The 25464-nt window shown below is 50.0% G+C and overlaps 1 protein-coding gene across 2 annotated transcripts in view; it reads left to right on the top strand.

The window, feature by feature from the left end:
- Positions 1-19388, top strand: part of Itgb5 (integrin subunit beta 5) — a 115691-nt gene extending 96303 nt beyond the window's left edge. Inside the window, 5 exon segments of one of the 2 annotated variants that reach the window (NM_147139.2) lie at positions 8788-9010; positions 13497-13597; positions 15827-15946; positions 17108-17274; positions 18060-19388. In NM_147139.2, the coding sequence (NP_671480.2) occupies positions 8788-9010; positions 13497-13597; positions 15827-15946; positions 17108-17274; positions 18060-18155 (707 nt within the window). In that variant the 3' untranslated portion in view covers positions 18156-19388. 2 annotated transcript variants of the gene reach the window in all.
- The last annotated feature ends 6076 nt before the right edge of the window (positions 19389-25464 follow it).

The following is a 25464-nucleotide window of genomic DNA, read 5'->3' as shown; positions in this document are numbered from 1 at the left end:
ATGAGGTTCTTGGGTAGAGTGAGGTCATGTGCGTACATTGCATGGAGTACGTGGTATCTAGCTGTGTTTGTTTTCAGTCACAGTGACAAAATGCCCAAGAAGGTCAATACAAGAGGAGAAAAGCAGGGTTTGGGCCACAGTTTTGGGGATTTCAGGTTCATTCCTTGTCTCCTGTGTTGAGGCAACATGAGGGACCTCATACCTCAGTGGGGCTGGGAGCAGAGAGAGCAAGTCAAAATCCCAACATTCCCTTTAAGGGTATACGGCTGGGACCTAACTGCCTTCCACTAGGCCCCACTGTCCCTGTTGTGCCAACCTGGAGAACAAGCCTTAAACACAAGCACCTTTGGGAGACGGTCCAGGTCTAGGTATAGCTCTGGTGAATTGCCAGTGTCCTGTCACCGGTTCTGAGGAGATTCCCATGACCTGATCTAAGAGGGTGGGGTTAAATGTCAGGCTCACTGTCTGTTCTTCTGTTGCCTGTTCACAAAGCCTTCCCCTCTCCATGCAAGGTGGACAGGTACTCTCTCTCCCTGTGGAAGGCAGTTCTGGTCAGAGCCTGGAATAGGTACAGATTGCTAAGGATGGGCTGAGCACTCCAGTCCAGTCTCGGAGCTTCAGAGTGGGGATTGGAGACGTTGGGGCTCAGCAGAGATCTCTCAGTGGAGCTGGCTTAAACCAGCTAGCTTTGCTGGGCTTCCCTGTTGGGGAGGCTGCCCTGAGCTCAGGCGTTCCTGGTAAGGAAACAATGTTGCCAACAGTTTATCTAGTTGGAGCTGAGAGCTCTGTGAGGGAGTTAGGGAATACCCCGAGCATATCAGAAGACCTCTCTCTATCTTTGCTCTTTCTGTAACTAAGGTCTGTGTACTGAGGGGTAGTGTCCAACAGTGGGGTAGATCAGAGTCCCTGGCCAGCCTGAGACTCACAAGGACAGTGAGAGTCAATTACATAACTCTAGTCTGTTTGTCAACAGAGAACCGGGAGGAATAAATAGTGTGTCTCTGGAGAGATTTCCCCTTCCTGTTCAGAGTCCCAGATAGAGTCCTGGGTGTGTGTTTGGGCACAGGGTCAGTTTACCTGAGACTACCCAGCCTGGCATCAGAGTGTCCACGATGCCCGAGTGCAGAGGCCTCTCCAGTCTCCCTTCCCACAGGCACAGAGGGAGAGACTGTGGGCCCTGACTTAGGGCCTTGCAGGAGACAGACAGACAGACAGACTACACTACACAAAGCTGCCGTCTTGGTAACCTGTTCTTGTGATAGTTGCTGGGAGAGCTCCACTTCTGCCCAAAGTTTCACTCAGATGTCTGGAACAGAAGTGAGGGTAGACTTGAGGTACCAGGGAAGTTACTCCAGATGGGCCAGGTTCCCCATCTCACATACTCCTATGTTTCCTTAGCCACTTCCTGTTTATGTGGCCTGTTCTGAGGCTCAGTGGGGCATTGTAAGCTGAGGTACAGCTGTAGCAGAGAGGGCATCAGGATGGGAAGGCGACCTCAACCTCAGAACTATGAGGAAGAGAGGAGGCATAGCCACGGGCTCATGGATGTGTACACGTACGAGGGTGAGATGTTTGGGTGTAGGAAGACCTTGAAGAGAAAGGAAGCAAGTACCCTTCCAGGCTGAGGGCCATCTTCCCTTCAGCTTTCCCGGGGCCAGAATGGTCTCCCTGGGGGAAGGAGCCAGTGGATTCCAGAACTAAAGAGGAACTGGTTTTGGGAGGGATGATTTGTACCCCCAAGGTTGTGGCTTCTGCCTGCTTTGAGACTCTTCACAGTCGAGCCTTGGAGAATGAGAACCATTCTCAGTTTTCTCCATCGAGATGGTCCTTTCTTCCTCCAAGTCCAGTCTGCCGGACTTGGAAGAGCCCAGACTGTGGGGAGATAGAGTGGGAGCTGCCTTTCTGGGCCTGGAACTGAGGGCTGAGGCCCGCAGCCAGGTTTGCTTCCCTTTGCTGATTCCAAATGTACGTGCATGTTCAAGTTTGAATATGCCCGGTGTTGAGGACCAGGGACTCCTCAGGCTGGGCTCAGTGGGCCTTTGTGTTGTCAACCACTCCACTTAGACTCCTGGCTGTGTGGTTCAGCAGCTCTACCAGGCCCTGGTGCTCAAAAGCAGTGCACCTAAGCTTGGGCGTGGATCAGGTAATCCGTGGGAACTTACAGCTTTGGGGGCCTTTGATCAAGTTGGCATGAAGCCTCCCCCCAACATTACGCCAACAATAGGGGTGAGGAAGGTGGTGCTTACTGAATGCCAAGCATGTTGAAGCCTACATGGCTTACCTCACAGGACTACCTAGTAAGGAGCTGTTTCTACTAGCCTCACTTAGAAATAAAGAGCCAAGACGTAAGGCTTCAGTGCTAACAGTCCAGGGCGCAAGCTAGAATCTGATCCCAGAATCCTGCTGGCTACTGCTTCAGTATCTGGAGGTTTTTAGTGTCTCAGGCCTGGGTCCCACTTCTCTTCATGGCCTACCTCACCCTTGCTTGTCCTGAGACTGATGTCTCTGTGAGTGTGGGGTGGGACTAGGGAGGTTAGACAGCGCCTCCTCTCTGCTTGGGAAAGCCTGAAGTCCACAGTTCTCCACTCTTTATTCCTTCCCTCCTTCAAGGTGATGCTGCCGGCTGTCAGACCTCTACTGTTCTTGTCGCTGACATAGTCATCTTGTTTCCTGAAGTCTTCAGTGTCTGCCTCATAGTTCTTCCTTCTATCCAAGCCCCACTGTTTGAGGCACGAAGTTCTGTCTTTCATTCCCAGGGCATACTGTGGCCCTAGACCATGTCAGAGGTTTTTCTTGCATAAAGGCAAGTAGTTTTTAGGGCATTGCCACACAGTGTTATTCTTCCTGACAGAAAAGGAAGCATGTTCTGGGAGGTTAGGAGCTTCTTCAAGGTCACAGTACACGGGGAGGATTTGAACTTGGTCCAGCCCATGCTCCTTTTGCTTTCCACAATCCACTCTCAGCATCTTCAGCTCTGTCCTGCAAGGCATCTCACAGAGGAACAGCCTTGGCCTCAGTCATTTTCTCACCTGCCAGTAAGCCTGTGATTCCTTTAGAGTTCCACACCTCTATTTCTCCCCAGAACGGTTTCCTGAACCTTCTTCTTTCACAAGAAAGCTCTGTAACCTCATGCTTCCTACCTGTCCTGTCTTGTCCAGCTTGCCTGTAGGAGATGTGTGCACTCACAGCCCCACATGCTTGCCCACCTGCTCAACCTCCTGCTGGGACCCCTGTTAGCACCTTCCTCCTTGACCTTCTTCACCTTCTTTTTTTTTTTTTTTTTTTTAAGACTTATTTATTTATTATATATAAGTACACTGCAGCTGTCCTCAGATACACCAGAAGAGGGCATCAGATCTCCCCACAGATGGCTGTGAGCCACCATGTGGTTGCTGGGAATTGAACTCACGACCTCTGGAAGAGCAGTCGGGTGCTCCCAACCGCTGAGCCATCTCTCCAGCCCCCTTCTTCACCTTCTTGAAGCATCAGTGCCGAGCATCCTCTTGCTGCCCCCAGTGCCTGACAGGCCACTGGCTCCCCAGCTCTAGCCCAAGGCCTCTGAATAGCCAATATTTTGCTTGGTAGAAAGAGGCAGGGAGACCTGGCTGCCAGCCCACATAAGCACTGTTTTTGTGAATTCTGTAGAGCTGAAATTCTTTATAAACAAGCACATTTACAACTTCCTGTTCATTTAGCTGCCAATCATTCTGACAAAGGAGGTGCTGATCGTAAGTTATATGTGTAGCCGTTCCTGGCAGTGTGCCGCTGTCTTTAATATTCCCCTCTCTGTGCGATGAAAACATTTATGTCTGTATGATATTAAACAGGTACCATTGGATTCAATGCCCTCTGTCTTGATAGCATTATCATTTGGCTTGACTTTTTGATGAGGAGGCTTCCCTTTAAGTCCCCTGGGCCCTGTAACACTGGCGATGGATGGTTATTGATCTTGGGAGCAGGAGCCAAATGTCCCTTGTCATTTTAATACACGCGTTCCTATGGCTAGGAGAGGACAAAGCTACAGAGTTACTAAGATGCCAACCAGGTCAGAGAGCAGACCTTGCAATAAGGATACAATGTATCAGACCTGTAAGGTTCTGAGGCTCTGCCGGTTACACTTTCTAAAGGACACTGGGAGACTTTGAGTCAAGATGACAAGCAGTAGTCTCAGATGCCTGCTGCCACCAGTTACCTGGTAACCTACTCTGTGGTACTATGTTGCAGATGCTGGGACTCAGCCCACCTCCCTGGAAAGATCCTATTCTTAGTTAGGAACAACAGCCAGTGTGAAGGACACACTGGCAGATGCTATTTCTTCACCTAATTACATTTAGTTTTGTGTGCAGTGTGTGTGTGGTGGGGATGGAAGTGAAGGCCCCGTGCATGTTAGGCAAAGGCCGTAGCACTAAACCACCTCCCTCGCTCTTTTGCTGTCTTTAAAAGGCAGTGATGGCCACCAAACTACAACTACTAGAGTCCTCATTGGGAACAAGGATCCCTTAAGGACATGAGCATCGGTGGCCTCTACAATGTCATCGAGTACAGACCTCGGCGTCCCTCCTCATTTGGTTTTCTTCACCTTTGCTTTGGAATACTCAAATACTGGGAGCCAAAAGGCCACATGTAGGAGTTTTCTGTCCCCTACCCCCTCCCCTGCTCCCAGCTCTTTCCCAGGTAGACTGGGGTCTTTGCACTCTCCTCTATGGCTGCTTTATTTGCCTGTCATGTCTGCACTGCTTTGGGATTGGGCGATGCTTTCTAGACACATTGCAACTCTGGTGGATCTTGTTCCCGCCAAGAGCCCATGGTGGCCTCTCATGTGCCACCACCTTGTACTGGCTCTTGTCCTAGGCTCTCTTGCTCTCTGGATCTGGAGCCCACTCAGCTACAGTGGCCTTGGTCTGGGTGTTTGGATCTCTGGGGCCCACAATGTATCAAATGCGCTCACAAGCAAGTGAGGCTTCCTTGTTGCTCAGCCATTGTGGTTGGGGGTACAGAGCTCCAGGCACCACTGCTGTGCATGCCTATCCTACGGTAAGAAGACCTTTGCATGGAGATGTTTGGTCACCAGAAACCCTTGAACACACACATGGCACCCCAAACTCACCCATGGAGTAATCCACATTTCCAAAATGTTGATGCTGATGCTTTGGGATACTGTTTGAAATTACAAGTGGCTCGCTTTCCAGTGTTGCCAAAACCAGAGGCAGAGAGGAAGCTGAATCTCAGCTTCCAGTACCTTGGGCTGGGAACTACAGCACCAGCCATGCCGTCTGTGGCTCTTACACCCTTGTTTTCTGGAGGGCTGTGATGGGTGAGCTACTAGAGAGTGTCAGAGCCATCTTGTACACTGTTTTCCGGCCAAACCAGCTACTCAGGTAACGGACGTGAGAGGATCAGGACTCTAAGGGCTACCTGGACTATTGTATGACTTCAAGGCAAGTTGGGCAACTTAGTAAACACATGTTTCTAAACAGAAAATGAAAACAGAAACTTACCCCCTAAAGTAGATTCTAAGATTCATTTTTTTTAAAAAAATACATGATGAATGGATAGATAGGAGAGAGCCACACGTGGTGCCAACTGGGTATGGGCAAGTGTCTGGATACTTATGGCACAGTCTTTACCTTTTCTGCTGATTTCCCATAAAGAAATGTTGGGTAGAGGTTGCCTCTAGTCATGAACTACTTCAATTTAAGTTAGACTCTTGACCGACACAGTCCCTGGGGCAGAAGTGAGGGGTCGTGTATGTTAGATCCAGGTCACAAAGCAGTGCTGGTCACATGCTGGTGGAGAGACAGTTGTCATCCTGACTCCCATGTGACTGTGTGACCTTGTACGTCTGTGGCAGCTACTGTGTGGCGTGGGCTGCATTCCTCAGCCTCCTTTTGGCCTGCCTGGCATTCTTCCTTCCCAGAGGCCTGGCCATATGCCTCAGCACAGCCTGTGAAATGTGCTGTGGCTTGGAGACCCAGAGTGAGTGGAGACACTATCCTATGAAGGAAGGTTGGGACACAGGGACACTTCAGATGGTCCCCCTCCTGTTCCTTGAAGATTGTGGGCACTGCAGAACAGATAAGCCAGAAGAGGGCCAGGAAGTTGAGTGGCTATAACTTCTCTAAAGTTAGGTCATAACCTATATTGTGGAGCAGATTCATTAGTGGTTAAGAACATGCTGGGATCCAGTGTCAGCATAGCCGATTCCAAAGTGGGGGTGAATTCACTGCCGAGCCCCACTGTGGTGACACCCAGAGCTCTGCTCTCTAATCTGGAGCTCACCCGTGAGTGGACACTGAGTACATTAAATCTCCTGGTTTTCTTAATGATGTCAGCCTTAGCAACAGGCACCAAGGAGGAAGATATGCTGCTAAAACAGCCAGCCTTTTTTAAAATGAGCCACTTGTGGGGGAAGGAGGGGAGCTCTGACTTGGCTGTTCTTGCAGAACGGGCTCCAGTTCCCGGCACGAATGTCAGGAGGCTTACAACAGCCTGTCAAGTCCATCTCCCAGAGCTGTGACACCCTCTTCTGGACTCCCATTCACACGTGCATGTAACTACCCAGAGAGACACACAAATGAAAAGGAGCCTTGGGAAGAGTGGGCCATTTATAACCCTGAGGAATAGAGATCCCCAGAGGACCCAGTGTCCATGCTTTTCAGGACACTCACATTATGCCCAGCAGGTAGTCATGCCCAGCTCCAGGCAATGATGATGACAACTCCCTCGGTGCCTGCAGAACCCTGAAGCAATATCTCCCTGTGCCTAACAACCGTCTACAGTAGCCACATTTCTCGGTTTTTTGTTTTTGTTTTTGTTTTTTTTTTCTTTTTTTCGGAGCTGAGGACCGAACCCAGGGCCTTGCGCTTGCTAGGCAAGCGCTCTGCCACTGAGCTAAATCCCCAACCCCTACATTTCTCGTTTTTGAATGACCATATTTGCTAGGGAATCTAGCAAGCAAAAGAACAAGCAACAAGTCACAGATAGACAGCAATAATGTCACAAACGGGCACGTTGCCATCCAACAGAGATGACTAGGGGAGCCCAATAGAGAGAACAAGCAAACAGCATCGAATCTGTTGCTTACAACATCCCCCCCCTGAATACAGTGGGGAAACCCTGCTGAGACAGATTGCTGGGGCTTGACCTTCTGTGAGCTGTCTCTTCCACTTGTCAGTTTCATTATTCAAGATTCTGCCTTTGGGGAGAGGGAGTCATTAAGACAGGGTTTCTCTGTGTAGCCCTGGCTGTCCTGGAACTCATTCCATAGACCAGGCTGGTCTCAAACTTAGAGATCCATCTACCTCTGCCTCCCAAGAGCGGGGGATTAAAGGGGTGCGGCACAGTTGGGGATTTAGCTCAGCGGTAGAGCGCTTGCCTAGCGAGCTTGAGGCCCTGGGTTCGGTCCCCAGCTCCGGAAAAAAAGAAAAAAAAAAAAAAAAAACTTCAGAGAAAGGGGTGCGGCACCACCACCCATTATCACGTCTCATGAAATGAGCAATATGCCTGCCTCGTGGGTTACTGAAAGAATGGATGGAGCCAACAGGACCACAGTCAGTACTTGAGTGCCACTGTGGGCTAAGGCTCCCCATCACCCCCTCACTCTCCCCACCCAACCCCCACTGGCAGGACCCCAGGGCCAGAGCTGAAAGTCAGCATCTCATTAGGACTCAGGAAGTGTGGCTGGGCTTGGTTTTGCTTGAGCCTGTAATGAACCACCATATGTTTTATGCATTCAGGCAGTTCGGAGGTCAGAGAGTCCAAGTTTGTTTCCTCTGTCTGGCTAGGGTGCCTACGTGGTTATAGTCCCTCATACCCCTGGAGGCGCTAGGTTTCCCCAGCTTCTAGGGCAGCGTTCCTTGCATCTTTCTTCTATTGTCCCCTAGCTACCACCTTCTGTAGTCACCCCCAAGGCCCTGCTCGGGTTGTGAGGACCTTGTTGGTAGGTTTAGGGCCCAACTGGACGGTCCAGAAGAGGCTGCTCTGCTTAATCTCATCCATAGTTTTGCCCCTCGTTATTCAGTTTCCGGTGTGGACACATAGGGAGACTGTTTTCACACATCAACCGAGTCAGGAAGCTTTTCTGGTTTTGTGTCATGGCTTGGCCAAGAAGTGGACCATTTAAAAGCAGCAGTCAACTGGAGAGGTAGCTTAGCTGTTAAGAGCACTGACTGCTCTTCCAGAGGTACTGAGTTCAATTCCCAGCAACTATATGGTGGCTCACAACCATCTGTAATGACTTATGATGCCCTCTTCTGTTGTGTCTGAAGACAGCGACAGTGTATTCACATATATAAAATAAATAAATATTTTTAAAAGAAAAAGGGGGGGGTGCTGGAGAGATGGCTCACTGATTAAGAGCATTGACTGCTCTTCCAGAGGTCATGAGTTCAAACCCCAGCAACCACATGGTGGCTCACAGCCATCTGTAATCTGGTGTGTCTGAAGACAGCGACAGTGTACCTATATAAAAATAAATAAGGGTTGGGGATTTAGCTCAGCGGTAGAGCGCTTGCCTAGCACGCGCTAGGCCCTGGGTTCGGTCCCCAGCTCCGAAAAAAAAAAAAGAAAAAAGAAAAATAAATAAATAAATTAATTAATTAAAAAAAAAAAGCAGCAGTCTGTACCCTGCCAGGTCACATGTATTATTCTGTGACATCATCAGTCGGTGCCTTAATCTCTGTGGCATTCCGATCCCTGGCACATGACAGGCACTGGGGGGGGGGGGGTTGTTCCATCATATATGAAGACCAGCAGGCCCCGACTGATGGCGTGTGTGTGTCCTTTTAGGCCATGGCGAGTGTCACTGCGGAGAATGCAAGTGCCACGTCGGTTACATTGGGGACAATTGTAACTGCTCAACAGACATCAGCACGTGCAGGGCCAAGGATGGGCAGATCTGCAGCGACCGAGGCCGTTGCGTCTGTGGGCAGTGCCAGTGCACAGAGCCTGGAGCCTTTGGGGAGACATGTGAGAAGTGCCCAACCTGCCCTGATGCTTGCAGCTCCAAGAGGTAAGGGTCCGCTTGTCCACCCTCAACCCCAGGTCTGCCTTTCGTCAGGCTTCCTCCCTAGCAAGCCTCTTGTGCCTGCCGTCCAGCCCGTCCCGTCTATATATACAGCCTGACTGCCAAACAAAACTGGTGCTAGCTATGAAATGCTGTTATTAGTGGTTGTGGGGGAGGACGAGAGGACCGGTGGAAGAAAAGTTCAAACAGTCCACACGAAGAAGCGACACCATGGATCCAGGCCGAGCAGGTTTAGAAATTGCAGAGGGACGTCCGTGAATGAGATGGACCTGGTGCTGGGTCCATCGCAGCCTTGAGCATGCTACAGTTTGCTCAGAAGGGAATGCGTGTGCGTCCTTCTCCGTGCAGCTGAGATCCTCCACAGAGCATGTCCCAAACAATGCGTCATCGACCAGGCCTGTGGGAATTGCTGCATGGAACAGACTAGAATCGGAAAGCAAATAGGAAAGAGCTGACCTAGATAGGGCTGCCCGAAGCAAGAGTGGGGGCTTCGGATTTTTCTGCTCTATTTGTGCCAATGATAGAGCAGCTATGTAGAGGTTGTCTAGTCTACAGACACTGGGCTCAGCCCTGGGTCAGGTCACACAGCCTGATGCCCATCCTCCGCTCTGCTCTTCACGCCACCGGAGTGCAACAAAAGTCAAGCCACAGTACTGCCTGGAGCACGGGAACGCCTGCCATCGGCTGGCAGGACTTGCTGGATAACAGCTGTGTCATCGCTGAAGCCGAGGAGCCAGGCAGGCAGTGGGGGAAGCCGGGCGCCAAGCAGAAACAAGTTGGCGATACAGGCAGTGTTGCTCCTTGGCGGAGAGGAGCACAAGTGTGCGATTTTCTTTTGGCAGATTTCCCTGCAAACGTCTGGCCAGGCTGATAATGAAGTGATGCTCGCAGGGCCTGCAGTTGTGGCTGGTCAGCTGTGCTCACAAGCATTCAGAATGGCCTGACCCTCCCTGGCCGTGTGCCACAGACAACCCTGGGCATGGGCAACTGTACCTGTCTCCAGATTGAGTGACAAGATAGGCAGGGAGTGGCCAGGCGCCATGCCTGTGTGACTGGCATCACTGCCCTAGTCAGCATGCTGTGCCCAAGGGACTCCTCCTTCCCAGCCCCCGACAGCTTCCAGTCAGTGTTACTCCCACTGCTCAGGGCACATGGGGCTCGTGGGGAGTAGGCCGAGCTAGGGCAGTACATGGGAAGTCAATAGAAGGAGATGAAGCCTCCCCTACCTTCCGGTGGAGCGGCAGGCAATGCAAGGTTGAAAGACTTCAGGGAAAAACACGAGCTAGGAAGGCCCAGAGATAGGGACTGGCCCTTGTTATCTATCCCCAGACCACACTGACCTTCCGTCGCTTTCATAGTCTAATACAAGCTGATTTCTTTTTCCTTTTCCTTCTCTTTTTCTTGGCCTGCCTGCCAACCTTCCTTCCTTCCTTTTTTTCTTTCTTTCTTCCCTCCCTTTTTCTTCCCCTCCCTCCCTCTCTTCTTTCCCTTTTTCCAGAGTTCTTTTCATCATGACATTTTAGGCCATTTTCCTACTTGCTGTTTTCTGAGAGGTTTCGAATACTTTAGTCCTTTCATCCCTGGTGTTCTAGAACTAGCCGAACACACCCTTCACTTCGGTGAGGTCACGCTCGGCTCCAGCTGATCCTAATTAACATGCCTCGAACAAAAAAAATCTCTGTGAGCGGCTTGTTTTTGTAAAGGGGCAGACATGCTTTCATACGTACTACAGTGCATTCTGAGTTTCCCCCCCCAGCACAGGGCGTTCGGTTCTAGGCTGCTGTATCCACGTGGGTTGTTGGAGGAGTGACCTGGAGCTGTGGGATACAGCAGGGTATCTGAGGGAAGCTGTAGGTTCAGTCAGTCAGAAGCAGGCATCCTTTTTGCTGTGTGTGGATCCAGGAGGTTGGCAGAAGGTCCAGCAGGCATGAATGACCAGAGGTGGGGCCACCCCTTCCTGGTCACTGGCCGAGCCTGCCTACCCTGAGAGGAGGTGGGGGTGGGAGAGTGGACCATACAGGACAAGTGACAGAGATGAGCTGTACTGCCCAGCTCCAACTCTATAGAGTATCTGGGTAACATCAGCCCGGAAGAGGATTTGCCACCAACTGTGGAATAGTTAGAATCCTAAGCATATCAGTGACCTCTTGAGAAAGTCACAGCCCTCTCTCTTCATGATCTACTCACTGTCCAGTCCTTGTTGATGTCCAGAAGGTGGTTCCGAGTATGTCTGGGAGACAAGACTCCAGGAAGGATCCTGATCTGCTCCTCTTGGGCCTCTTGGGCCTTTCCTCTGGAAAGTGGCTCTACTGTGGGATGGAGCTCCCTCCTGCCCTGAGGCCAAGGTTCCCAGCTCTTGTGCTGGGAATATAACTTCAATCAGATAGTTGTGTGTGGCTTCTCTCTGGGACCAGGGAACTTTCTAGACACCCAGCTGTTTGGATCCCCATCAGCATGTGGGATGAGCACGGTGACTGGTGTTTTGTGGGGATAGCCATCTCTTTAGTGTCAGGGCACCTCCCCTGCACATCCCTCTCATGTCTTTAGACCTCCAAATGCCACTTTCCCGGAATCCTAAGACTGCTATCCCCTGTGCTGCCTGACCCTACTCACTCTGCCCTGGAGTTTACTTTCCCCATGGCATGACCCTGGTCTTCCCAAGGAGGCAGGTGTTGCTGTAAAATTTAAAAAAAAAAAAAATGCTGTCTTTTATCCCACTCTAGGCCTGTCACCGCAGTGCCCCAAGATATCTGGTGGATATCTTAATCTCAGTCAGCAAAGCGTCTTACCTGCTCTGCTCCATCCCATATCACACTGCCGATGGCTTCTCTCTGAGCCTGGCAGCAATCTCTCTACCCATCTAGTTCTCAAGGCAGGTTGTCACCATGCCAGACACACACATCCCAATTCTGTGGCGACCTAGTGTCTCCAGCCACCACACACTCTCTTAAACTTAAATCGCCACATGAAAGAACACACAGCACAATAACCTCTGATCCAATTGATAAGATATAATTTGCTCATCTAGACATACAAAGCCCCGTACACATCCATCCCTTAAGAATATTCATAACAGAGGCTGGAGAGATGGCTCAGGCGGTTAAGAGCACTGACTGCTCTTCCAGAGGTTCTGAGTTCAATTCCCAGCAACCACATGGTGGCTCACAACCATCTGTAATGGGATCTGACGCCCTCTTCTGGTGTGTCTGACGATAGCTACAGTGTACTCACATATATGAAATAAATAAATAAATATTTTAAAAAGAAAGAAAAAGAAAAGAAATCTTTAAAAAAAAGAATATTCATAACAACCTGTAAATGTGCAGAGAGGAATCTTTTTTTTTAAAGATTTATTTATTTATTATAAGTACACTGGAGCTGACACTGAGCCATCTCTCCAGCCCCCCAGAGCAGAATCTTAACATCTGCCTCCATGTTCTCTCCGTGCTTCCTCTGCCTCCCTTCTAGTCTCCTCTTCTCTCTAAAACTTTTGTCCCACCCTTCCTTCCTTCTTGTCCAATGACAAGCCTTGTTCTATCTTGTACCTGCCCACACCTGCGTGATGACATCATCCTACAGGCAGAATTTCCTCTTACAAATTTTAACAGCAGCTTTGGCTGAGGCCTGTCCTCCTAGCTGTGTTCCCAAGCTGATGCAATCGTAGGAGAGAGACTGTCCGGACCCAGTTCTGATGATTTAGAATGTAATACCTGTTCAACAGAGCATTGTATGTAATAAAGCATCCTCACGTGCTGCCAGCCCATGGTGGGCGGGGGTGGGGGGTGGGGACGACAGAGAGGGTTTCTTTGTGGCTTATCTATTTTCTAGAGAACTCTCCGTTATAAAAGCTCGAGTTTAGACAATTACCACACAAGTGGCCAGCATGCCCTGAAGGATGCTGACAGGTGGACACTGTATGGGAATGGGAATGGGGTTGGAACCCAGGGTACCCAGACACCGGCATCAGTTCTTCTGGGTACCAGAACTGTCAGGAAGCTGCACCCTAGAGGTCTTCCAGTTGTGATTGAGCCCCAGGCGTTGAGGCCCTCTGCAAAAGGGCCTGCCACAGAGCCTTGTCCAGAGAGTGACAGATGGGGTTACTGAGGTCGGCATAGCACAAGGGCTTCGAACACTGGACCCAGGAATGTGGAGGCTCCTCCACAGGCCAGGAGTCACTTTTATGCCCTGGAAGCCTCTTCCACGGAGCTGCTCTTTGGCCAGTTCACTGTAGTCGGTGCAGATGGGTTTGGTTTGGTTTCTGCTGTCTAGCATTGGGAAGGTCTGCAGCTGGCAAATTGAGCGGTATTACCAAAAACACCTCTAAACTCAGACATATCTCCCTGAGGCCCCGGGGCTTCCTTTTAACACCAGCAAGATGTCAGAGCATCGTGTCCCCAAGGCCAGGCTTTGAGAGTGCAGCTGAGCCTTCGGGACAATACGCAGCAGCTAATGACCGCCTTTGTTTTCTCAGAGACTGTGTGGAATGCTCGCTGCTTCACCAGGGGAAACCTGACAACCAGACCTGCCACCACCAGTGCAAAGATGAGGTGATCACGTGGGTAGACAGCATCGGTAAGTGCCCTGCAGAACTGTGGACCGCTGTCCCTATGGACCTTGGCAGGCGTCCAGGGTTTTTTTTTCCTTCCCTGGGGAGCAAATGGTCTCAGCCTTGAGTTAAGCCCAGTGTAGCTTCCTGGGATGATTGCCGGTTCCCCAAGGGGACCCTGGGGCGGGGCCCTTGCATGTTATTGGCAGGATTCTCATACAGAAATCGGTTTGGCAACTGCCAAAAAGCTGCTCACAGAATCAGCACACAGCCATGACCTAAAGATTTGGGGCTGATTTTTTTTTTTTTTTTACATAAATGGTTATGGCCTTGATCGTGATGGTCAGTTGTTCATTAACTGATGAGTGGTACAATATCTATCCACAATGGGTTATTATCTTAGCACAGGAAGAGAGGCAGAACACTAGCGTTATAATGAGAATTGAGCTACGTAAAGAAGCTAGGGAGAAAAGAGCAAAGCTATTAATTAAACAGTATGCACAGAATAGGAAGAGGGGACGCAAGATCGAATGCTAGCAGCACGTGGACATTTTCGGGTGGTGGCACCACACTGTGAGTTTCCTAAATTGGCTACATTTTGAAATGATTAAACAGTTCCTAAGGGACTGCATATCTGACGAGAGAAATTTCAACCAAGGCTCGCCAATACTAGCAGACTTAACCTCTGTCTTGACCCCCCAGCTGCTGTAAACTCCCAGCCCTGGCTTTGTCTGCCTTGGTCCTGGATTCTCTCTTTGTAGACTCTTTGTTTCCTGGTTCTGATGAACTGCTTGGCCCGAGCAGAGCACTGAAGTGTGCTGAGTCCATTTATCTCACCAACGTTCAGTGAGCACTTACCACGTGGCCAGCCTCGGGCCAGCCTCTGGGGAGATGGGAATTCTTTGCAGCCCCTCGCCTGAAATCCCTGCCTTTTGCTCTTTCCCTGCCTTGCTGTCCAAGGCATGGCTGAGCTCTTTTTTTCATGAAGCACATGTAGTTAGGGAAGAAAAAGGGTCCCCTTCCCACCTCCCACAGACAAGTCTGTCCTATGTGGGGCAGCCTCTTTCCAGCCCCAGCCACCAAAAGGAATCTGCCCCACAGCTAGCTGGCTTGCTTTCTTTCTTTCTCCCTTTCTTTCTTTCTTTCTTCCTTTCTTTCCTTATTTATTTACTTGTTTGTTTGCTTACTTGCTTGCTTATTTATTTATTTGTTTATTTATTTATTTTTGAGGCAAGGTCTCACTATGGGAGTCCTGGCTGGCCTCCAACTCAGAGAGACCCACCTCCCTCTGCCTCAGGGGTACTGAGGTGTGCGCCACCATGCCCAGCCTTATTATTTTGTTCCCATTTTTATATTGTTCTCACTATATATCCCACTGGAAACGTTCCATCCTCCTGGCTCAGACTCCCAAGTGCTGGGATTATAATTGTGTGCCATGGCGTCCAGTTCTTCCTTGTGCTTTTAAAAATACACTCTCGCCAAGTCTGAGGGGACTGAGAGAAGAAGCTGGCCCTTCATTCGTGTTTGGGAACCACACCAGGTGTTCATCTACTTCCTAGCTGAAGCACCTATTGAAAGGACAAGAAAGGAGACGCATTTAGTGTCACAGTGCTGACCTGTGGTTGTGGTTTGGGATGCATGTACCCCTGCGGCCTGACTTCCTTTTCGCCAACCTCTTTACCTCCTGAAGATCAGCCTTAAAACCCTTTTTTGGGGACCTGGTACCTGGACAGGGCAGGGTCAAAGGCAGTGTGGGGAGAGAGAAGGGCTGTGCCAGCCAAGGAAGGGGTTTGCCAGGAATGAGACCCGATTTACACAGAGCTGCCCCTTTAAAGGCCTGATCTCTGACAGGGCCTCACATATCAATGTGGAGTGCCACCACCCAGCAGCCTCTCATCCTCAGAGCCTCAGCGCCCTGAGTTCCAGCTCTCACTTTAGTCAACTCAGGCCTGCTGCATCCAATTCCGTTCATTCCCGCCCACTCCCAACCATTGAAGACTTTTTATTTCCTGTCACCACTAGCCAGCGCTCCAGAGGGTTGACAATCCCGATGGGATCCACATGTGCCCAAATCCATAAGCTCGGCCCTGGGCCTGTGTTCTTGATGTGAGAAATCTGAGCTAATTTGAACGCCCTTAGGCCTCTTGGCGTCTCCCGTCTTTTCCTGCGGGTCTTGGCTTCCATCCCTGTCCATGAATAGGTTCTAGTACGATCCAGTGAGATGCTTAGGATGTCTCTACTCGCTTCTCTCCTAGTCAAAGACGACCAGGAAGCTGTGCTTTGCTTCTACAAAACTGCTAAGGACTGCGTTATGATGTTCAGCTACACAGAACTGCCCAATGGAAAGTCTAACTTGACCGTCCTCAGGGAGCCAGGTAGGTGAGAGCCCGAGGGGCCAGCCTTGGCCCGCTTTCTTGTGCCAGTCCCTTGGTGGTGGCACCAGCCTGCGAATCCAGCACTCAGGAAGGAAAAGATGGGGAGATGAGAAATTCAGGGCATTTAAAGGCCAGCTTGGGCTCCGTGAGACTCCATCTCAAAGCACGTGTGTGGAGCACACTAGCCAGCCATTCTGCCGGAACAGAGGGCTGAGGAGGGGCAGTGGGGCTTTGGGAATGCCGCTATGGAGCCTCACCGTGAAGGGAACCTGAGCATGCTGGGTTAAAGGGTTTGGCAGGGAAGGTGCAAGGCAGCTGCTCCGCCAGGGCTAGGGTGATCCTTAAGTTGAGGGTTATCCAGGCCACAGCATCTAGCTGCTGCTGTCTCCCAGTGCAGATTTCAAGGGCAGATGGAGCTCTGGGCCTCGCATTCCTACCTGCTGCTTGCTCGCTACCAAAAACATTTGTGATTGTTCTGGGCACCGGAACTGACGCTGGTGCCTCAGAGTGACTGGGACTCTCTAGGCATTTTAGTTTTTGGATCGGGGAGAGAGTAGAGAAAGGTTTGCAGATCCCAGGTCGCAGAGCCCAATTTGCAAGTTGAGCCCAACCCCCAAACACAGTATTGCCTTCCTGGCCAGAGACAGAGGAAGTGCAGTAACTGACCCAGGGCACTTGCCTGTGGCTGCGAGGCCTTGCTTTCAAGCCCTGTCATTGCTTGGAAATAGGCACATTTGCTCCTTTGAGCTCTTCGCTAAGGGCTCAGAAATGCCTGGCCCCAGACCAGGCCTTTCGGAAGTGGTGCATGCTACCTCCTGCCTGCCTGGTTTGTTCCTGAAGCCACTGATATAAAAGCTGTGCTGTGGCCCAGCCTCCTGCACTGGAGCTGGGCCAGGCTTGAGCCTCTGGGGCATAGAGGTCTAGCCATTCACCAGAGGCCTCATTTCTGTCACCGCTTGGCTGTGTGACCTTCAAACAGTTTCTGAATTCTCTGAATATTTTACTGTCTGTTCCATGGGGAGACCACCTGCACCCAGTCCAGCTTTCAGTCTCACAGAGGCAACATGAAGGGGGATGGACAGAAGGGAGGGTGTAACCTTTCACCTCAGGCATAGCTGGGATAGTGATGGTTTTGCCCACCTGTCTCCTGGCCCCTTACAGAGTGCGGAAGTGCCCCCAATGCCATGACCATCCTGCTGGCTGTGGTTGGCAGCATCCTCCTGGTTGGAATGGCACTCCTGGCCATCTGGAAACTACTCGTCACCATCCACGACCGTCGAGAGTTTGCCAAGTTCCAAAGCGAGCGCTCCAGGGCCCGTTATGAAATGGTGAGTGGGGGATGGGTAAAAAAGAGAAGCTGCTGGCTTAGAGCCTGGGCTAAAGGCTAAGAACACTCAATCAAACCAACAAACAATGAGCTAAGTATGGTAGTATGCACCCAGAATCCCAGCTGCTCTGGAGGCTGAGACAGGAGGAGTTTGAAGTTCAAAGCTAGCATGGGTTACTTAGTGAGCCCTTGTCTCGAAATAAAAACAACCAGATTTTGAATGTAATTCACTGTTAGCGTGTTTGCCTAGCATGTGCAGTGCACTGGCCGGGCTCAATCCTTAGCACCACAGAACAAACAAATCTACGATCAATGAAGAACAGCATCTTCAGTGCTGGACAGGAGAATTGCACACCTGGAAGAGACAAGGGACGTGCAGACCCCCGGTGCATGTTGGGACTGCTGAGGGGTGAAGCACCAGAGGCAGGCTCAGTGGGGAGTCAGACAAACACAGAGATGGAACCCAAGAAAAGAGCTCAAGCTCTCGGGTTGGATGGTCATATGAGCAAGTCCTTCTGCCCCAGGCACACTGCAGGCTCAGGAGAACAGAGCTCGGGGAAGCACCCCTGAGTCCCCAGAGTTAGAGTCTGTCTGTTTAGGTTCTGAGGGACTTCCGGGACAGTCTGCCCAAGCCCTGTATTTTCAGAGATGAAGAATAAAAGCATAGAGAAGGAAGGGAATCCCCCAGAGCACAGAGCAAGTCAGAAGCAGGCAACCACCCCTGCCGGTGCTGGCCCGCACCCGAGGCTGAACTAACACGTGTGCTCTCCTCTCTTGTGCTTGCAGGCCTCAAACCCCCTGTACAGAAAGCCCATCTCCACACATACTGTAGATTTTGCCTTCAACAAGTTCAACAAATCCTACAATGGCTCAGTGGACTGAGCTCCTGGATGGCTGGAGGGGGACTGAGGACAAAGACTGGTGTGTCTCGGACTCCTTGGACCATTTGCTCACGCTAGCTAGGCACGCACCAAGATGCCTCCAATGAGCTGTAAGGGATCCGCTCCCCGCACAGCAGGCCACAGGCACGTGGGGCCACTTCCCTCCAAGCCAGGGAGAGCAAGGAGACTGGCGTTCCCAGCTTCCCCATGGCCGACAGCTTGCTGTCTCCTTGAACTGCTGAAGGCTGCGTGGCCCCTCCCTTCCCTGCCGGGCCGGACGAGAAGCTATCTGGAAGAGTCTGCGTGTACAAAGCCAGTGCACCACCTGGCTTTTTGGGGTTGATCAGTTTCTTTTTTTCTATGAAATAAAATGTCACGCATGTATGGTGTAGATCTGATTACTGGTCCCCTGAGGGCTGTCTGCCTGGCATCTGTGGGTGTTGGTGGTGGAATCTGGGAGTTGCTTTGCCTTGCAAATGTTAGGTTTTGCCCTCCGGTCCATGTTTGTTTAGTTGCTTTTGTAATGGAAAGGAAAGACTGGGATTGAAAGTAAAAATGGAAACCAAGCAACTTTGTGTTGGCTTTGTACATTCTGGCATGTGCCTCCCTTTCTGAGAGGTCTTCAGTAGCCCCAGTAGAGACTGGTGTGTCTCTACACGTTGTCAGGGACAGGAATTGAACTAGACCAATACTCCTGAGCCTGGCTCTCTGAAGTGCTGGGGTAATTACGGTGCTTCAAGAGTGCTGAGCAAGTACCGTTGGGCTTTGCTTGGAGTTCTAGATAGAAACTGTGTCCACCTATGTGTTTCCCACCTATGTTCTGCGTTACTAAAGCTAGAAACAGATGGTGCAGATGCTAGTGGGTGGAGGTTTTGTGTGTCGACTTGACACAAGCTGGAGTTATCACAGAGAAAGGAGCCTCCCTTGAGGAAATGCCGTCATGAGATCCAGCTGGAAGGCATTTTCTCAATTAGTGATCAAGTGGAGAGGGCCCAGTCCATTGTGTGTGGTGCCATCCCTGGGATGGTGGTCCTGGGTTCTATAAGAAGGCAGGCTGAGCAAGCCAGTAAGCAGCACCCCTCCACGGCCTCTGCATCAGCTCCTGCCTCCAGGTTCCTGACCTGTGAGTTCCTGTCCTGTGTGAGTTCCTGTCCTGTGTGAGTTCCTGTCCTGACTTCCTTTGGTGATGAACAGCAATGTGGAAGTGTAAGCTGAATAAACTCTTTCTCTCCAACTTGCTTCTTGGTCATGATGTTTTGTGCAGGAATAGAAACCCTGACTATGATACTATGTAAATAATAGACTTAGACCAATACCTTGCTTCATCAAGGTTTTAGGTCCCACCCAGCCCAGAGCCTGAGTTCCTCTCAGCTAATGTTTCCTGCAGAGCCATTACTCTCTTTAGATTCCCCTTCCCAGTAGCCTCCTGACCCATTCCGTTCATTTGAGTATAGAAGAGAAAGCAGGCTCTGGAAGGGGAAATGGCCTGCTAAGGGTCAGGCCAGCTGAGGATCTTGTGGTGCTAAGCCCTGGGCTCGCAGTGTCCCATTTCCTTGACAAATCTTTTCATCATGTTTTGTTTTTTTAAAAATTGATTTTTAAAACAATTTATGAGTGTTTAGTTTACATGCATGTCTGTATACAACATTTGTGTCTGGTACCCACAGAGGCCAGAAGAGGGTGTTAAATTTCGTCCCTGGGAACTAGAGTTACAATCTGTTGTGAGCTGTGTGTTCAGGAAACTGAACCTGGATCCTGGGCAAGAGGAGTCAGTAATCTTAACTGTTGAGCATCTCAGCCCCTCACAAAAGGTTTTTGTCAGTGCAACGCTTCAAGCCTAGGCTGAGCACTGGACCAACTTTCTCTTTTGTGACTGGCCTGCTTTGGGGTGAATGCTGACTTGTGTGGGACAAAAGAGAACTGATTCTGAGTGTCCTTCCTCTTGTGGAACTTGAGAAGAACTTGTGGAAAAGAGAAGTAGTCCTTTTACAAATACATAAGACAAGAAAATTACTTCCTAAACTGAAAGAGAAGGAGGAGGATGAAGAAGAGGAGGAAGGAGGAGGAGGACCATGGAAAAACTTAATTTTTCTTCCACGTATTATGGGTGTCCTGGAGGCCACGCACTAACTTGTTCAAATCTTGTTTTCTATAGGCAGTACTGTGAGCACATGACACTCTTGAGCCACAGGCTAACACTCGGGGTCACCACTGTTTCCACCTGATGCTAGGTTATTGGGGGTGTTTTCACAGTGACACCAAGAGGAAGACATGCCCAATGGTGTCCTGCTGCCCCCTGCTGGAAGTTCTTGACATAACCTGGGGTACTGTGGCCCAAGATTCTGACCGGGGGCCAACCATGGTGTTCTCATTCCCAAGGCTGCATAATGAGCCAAAAGCGGTAACAAGGCGCTGTATTCCAAATGCCTCGTTCTGCACAACCATTTCCATAATAACAGTGCATAAATAACATGATTTGGGGGCAGGGATATGTTTGTCACAGCATACATGTGGAGGTCTGAGGACAACTTTATAGAGCTTCGATCTTTTCGTAGGTTCCAGTATTGAAGTCTTATAGGTTCAATATTAAACTCAAGTCCTTGGGCTTACGAGGCAAATGGCTTCATGCACTATACTCTTGGTGGCTCTGTTAGTTTGGTTTGTTGAGGCAGGACCTCAGTCTGTAGGTCAGACTTCCTTAGAACTATGTAGCCCAGGCTGGTCTTCAACTCACCAAAGTCCTCTTCCCCACCTCGAATGCTACACACCTCCAGGTGTGCATTACCATTCCTGGATCAGGTCTAGTGATTTAAAGATTATAAAGCAAGCATTTTACTGACTGGTCCATCCCCCTGGTTTTTTATTAATCGTCTTGAATGATTTTTTTTTTCCTAACTAAAAAGTTCTTACTGAACAAAATAGGAAACAGAATCATGAGGTAGAAAGCATTTGGAATCACACCACTCAGAGGTAAATACTCTTGGCCCTTGTTCTACCTTGGATCTTACTGTCTTCCTAAGTCATGAAGGCTTGGTTCCATGGAACTGTTGGAAAAGGACTTTGGCATGAGGCTGTTGGAGATCTTCCAGTCATTGGAGTATGCCCTGGAAGGGATGGCAGACCTCTTCCTCTCTGTTCCATTCCCAGCAGTAGAGTGGTTGAATTCTTCTGTAGCTTGTGCCTGTCATCTCTCAATGGGCCTCACTTTCCTCATCTGTGGAATGGGATGGTTGGCTGGACTGATCTCGAAGGGGCTTCCTATTTCAGGTTCCCAGGAGTCTGGGCAGAGCTGTCTCTTGGATGGTTGTGATAGATTCCAGTTCTCTTGGCCTCACCTGCTCACCCTCGGCACGTGTCGCCTTCACCCTTTGAGACATGTGTTGTGTGTAATTCACTGCAAGTGCATTCAGGAAAGGAGCCCTGGGTGGCAGCAGGGCCTTCTTGAGGAGACTCCAAGGACTTTATAATCAGGTGATGTGTTAGGCTTCTCTAGAGTTTAGAGGAACAGAACCGATAGACTTTATAAAGGAGATTTAGGGTGTTTACATGGGCTTGTGGTCCTGCTAGTCCAGCCAAAGCTGTCTCCCAACAGAAAGCCCAATAATCTAGGAGTTGTTTAGTTCTCAGGGCTGGATGTCTCTGCTGGTCTTCAGTCTGTTGGAATCCCAAAGAAGTGAGATCTAAAGCCAGTGATGGAATGAGCTTGCCATTGAGGATGAGAGGAAGCAAAGAGCAAGCACTTCTCTGTCCTTTCGTCGGCCCAGGTGTGGCCCAGGTTGAAAGCGCATCTTCTGACCTCAAATGATCTAATTTAAGGTGGATCTTCCTACCTTACATGAACCAGTTAACTAAAAAGCCCTCACAGGTGTAATTAGCTGGTTGGGGTTTTAAGTTAGTTCCAGATGTATTCAAGTTGACAACTGAGAAGCGCTATCACAGGCAGCTACTGACAGACTCCTATGTGTGGCCTTTGTAGCCTTCGTTGCATAAGTCCTACCTTCTCAGGGCTGGTGGATGTCACTACCTGTTCTGAAGCTTCCAACAGTACAGTAACTGTTGGCTTCTTTGACTTTATGAACAGCATATTTCTCTAAGTTTGGGAAAGGTGTTTATGCTCAAAGCTCAACCATTTCTAGAAGACATTTGTAGAGACAGTGCCTTTGTTCATACTCTTGCCTAGGACTCAGGTGTGGTTTTCAAACTGTGGCTATTTGGTTGGGGAGGGACGTGCAGGGGAAACGCTAGCCGTTCAGCTACATTCCTGCCCTTTCTATTCTGCAGTATTCCCACCCATGATGGCTCTCAGCCTCTTAACCTTTTCTTTGTCACTTCTGTCTTTATACCTTTGTCTCGAAATACATTTCTTCACTGTATCGCCCCGCTCATAAACGCAAGTCTTGCTATCAAAACAGAACCATTGCTGCCTTTAAAAGTTTCTGCATCTAAGTTAGAAATTTTGGATTTTAGCTTCCAAGAAAAAGCAACTTTGTTTTGGTCTATAGGGATGGAGTTCTGGCAGATCTGCTAATAACCATTGTGTCCTGTGCACTTGCAACAACTCTCCTTCCCCTGTGCGGACACTGATGAGGTCACGGGCGTGTTACCTTGCTTTCTTCCCCAGAACCGGATTCCCTCTGGAATTGCTGCTTCCTTTGCTGCCCTTGGCTCTGTACACCTTGAGAGGACAAGGGTTTTAAGACAAAACCCCTCACTCTAGGGTCACCATGGACTAGGTGTGTCCACCACTTCTGATCTGTCCATTAAATGGATGGGCACTGAAGGACAGAGAAGGAAACTATTTTTGTTTTGTTTTGTTTGAGATAGAGTCTTGCTATGTAGCCCTGGCTGGCCTCCAATTTGCTGACTAAACCTTTTAGCGCCGCAATGCCGGTGTGAGCTGCTGTGCCTTGTGTGGTTTTTTTTTTTGGACAGGGTTGCACTATGTGGCCTTAAGTTGCTTGAACTCATGATCTTCCTCCCTGCAACTCATGAGTGCTAGGATTATAGGTGTGAGACATTGTGCCTTGTCAGAGGGAAGAGCTTTATTTAGAGGGGCTCAGTGATCCTCCCCCACAATCTATCCTCCAGAAGCTGATGGGCACTGTGATGGTTTTCTATGACGGGGAAGCCTAGACATGGTTGGGGTATGCACAGCCAAGAGAGCAGGTGGTCTTGGTCAGGCCAGGAGTCTGACTGGTTATTGTGTCAGTTCTGGTTCTTAGGGGTGCTGGAGAAATTTTTATCATGTTCATCGCCTGAGGGGAACAGTTAGTTCTGTCAGCCTTGGAACCCAAGAACAACACAGAAGAGAATGACTCAGAAGAAAAAATGGCAGCTGTGTGGCCGTGGTGCACCTTTTTTTTTTTTTGGTTCTTTTTTTCGGAGCTGGGGACCGAACCCAGGGCCTTGCGCTTCCTAGGTAAGCGCTCTACCACTGAGCTAAATCCCCAGCCCTCGTGTGGTGCACCTTTAATACCAGCACTCAAGAAGCTGAGGCAGGTGGATCTCTGGGGTCCACTCTGGTCTACAGAGTGAGTTTTAGTACACAGGGCCACACAAAGAAAAAGGAAGGGAGGGAGGGAGGGAGGGAGAGAGAGAGGGAAGGAGGGGAAAGAAAGAAGAGAGAGAAAAGAAAAATGTGAAAGAGGTATCAGATAGGGACAAAATGGAGGTTTTAGGCCAGTGACTGGTACCCGCCTTCAGACCCTCATGTAGAGTTAAACACCTATGGGTCAGCAGTGTGTACACCATGATGCTAAACAGCTGCCTCAGAAAACTGCACTCGCTGAGCCAAGGAGGCACAGGTGGTCCTGAGAGGGCCCACCTTCCTCACTCCTCCCCAGTCTGTGGTTAGAGTTTAGGTCTTCTTGCTGATCCTGGCAGCCATTTTAACCAGTGGAAGCAGGGGCTGTAGACATCTGCAGGCCATCACCTTCAACACGGCTGCTGTCTGCAGTTCTCCCTGCAGGGTAAGACCTGCTCACATCGGCATGTCCCTGGTTTCTCCCTCCATGGCAAAAGCTGGGCTAGGGCTGGCTTTGAGGCCGAGCAGACTCCCGATCTGAACAATAGCTCTTAACAAGGAGAGGGGATGGGGTGGAGTGAGGCTTGAAGGTTTCCTAGATTCCTCCACACTAAACACCCATGGGCTTTCAAGCTAACCATATGCCCTGGGCCTAGGTCAGAATCCTGGGTCAGTCCAACTCTACAGCTATTGTGGGCACTCTGTCGGGACTGTTCCTGTTTTCCCACCAGAACTAGTTGTTTTGTTTAGATCAGTCAACTGTACTATTTTCATGACTCGTGCTGTTTACCTTTTGCTTAGAGAAATGGCCTATAGCCTAGGCCCACTTTTAAGAAATGCCCAGATGGGGGTTGGGGATTTAGCTCAGTGGTAGAGCGCTTGCCTAGCAAGCGGAAGGCCCTGGGTTCGGTCCCCAGCTCCGAAAAAAAGAAAAAAAAAATGCCCAGATGCCTGGAGGCACCCACTAAAAATTCAGTGGGCTAGGTAGGCCTCACCCCATACCTCCCGGAGCAGAATCTACTGTGCAGGACCCAGGAAACACTGCAGTGAAGTAAGGAGCTCACTGCCCTGATTTCCTCTCCAGTACCTGCTAGGGCTTCTGGGTGTGCCAATTACAGAGGGGAGTTGTCCCTGTTTAACTTTTTATGTGTACGGATATTTTTGCCAGTGTGTATGTCTGCTTGAAATGCCAGGCTCTCCTCCCATGTGTGCTAAAGGTCTAGTTGTGGAACTGGCAATTCTCTGCTGCCAGTTAATCAAGTTCCAGATAGGAAAGGGACTGTGCAAATATTGGTGGCATCAGGACAGGGGAAGTGTGACACACAGCTGGCACCCTACTCTGCTCCAGAGCATTATGGGCCCACACATTTCACACTCTACCTTCCAACACAGAAAAATGTGTGTGAGTGTGCGTGCGTGCATGCCTGCACATACATGTGCGTATGTACAGGGAGCAGCCACTGGTCCTTCAGAACCTCACCAAGAGCCAGAATATTAGAATCAGAGTGAGGAAAGGGGTCCTCACCTCCACTACAGCAGAAACCCAGAAGCCTGAGTACAGCTTTTGCTGGGCACTCTCTCTTACCGCCTGTGTTTTATGTATGGGAGGCTGTGGTTTGGCTCTGGCACTGTGCTAGGCCCAGATCAATGCAGATAAGTCACAGTAACTGGGCCCTTCCTGCAGCAACTAGCTAAGCTGTAAATAGGCCAAGCTGTAGCCCGTCAGTTTTTCCTGTGCCTCATTTCTGTGTGTGTCAGAGGGTTGAGGGTTGCACTTGTAAGAACA

The sequence above is a fragment of the Rattus norvegicus genome, chromosome 11, assembly GCF_021556685.1.
Source record: "Rattus norvegicus strain SHRSP/BbbUtx chromosome 11, alternate assembly SHRSP_T2T, whole genome shotgun sequence".
In the NCBI taxonomy this organism is placed as follows: Eukaryota; Metazoa; Chordata; class Mammalia; order Rodentia; family Muridae; genus Rattus; species Rattus norvegicus.
This window is presented reverse-complemented; position numbering and strand designations above follow the sequence as displayed.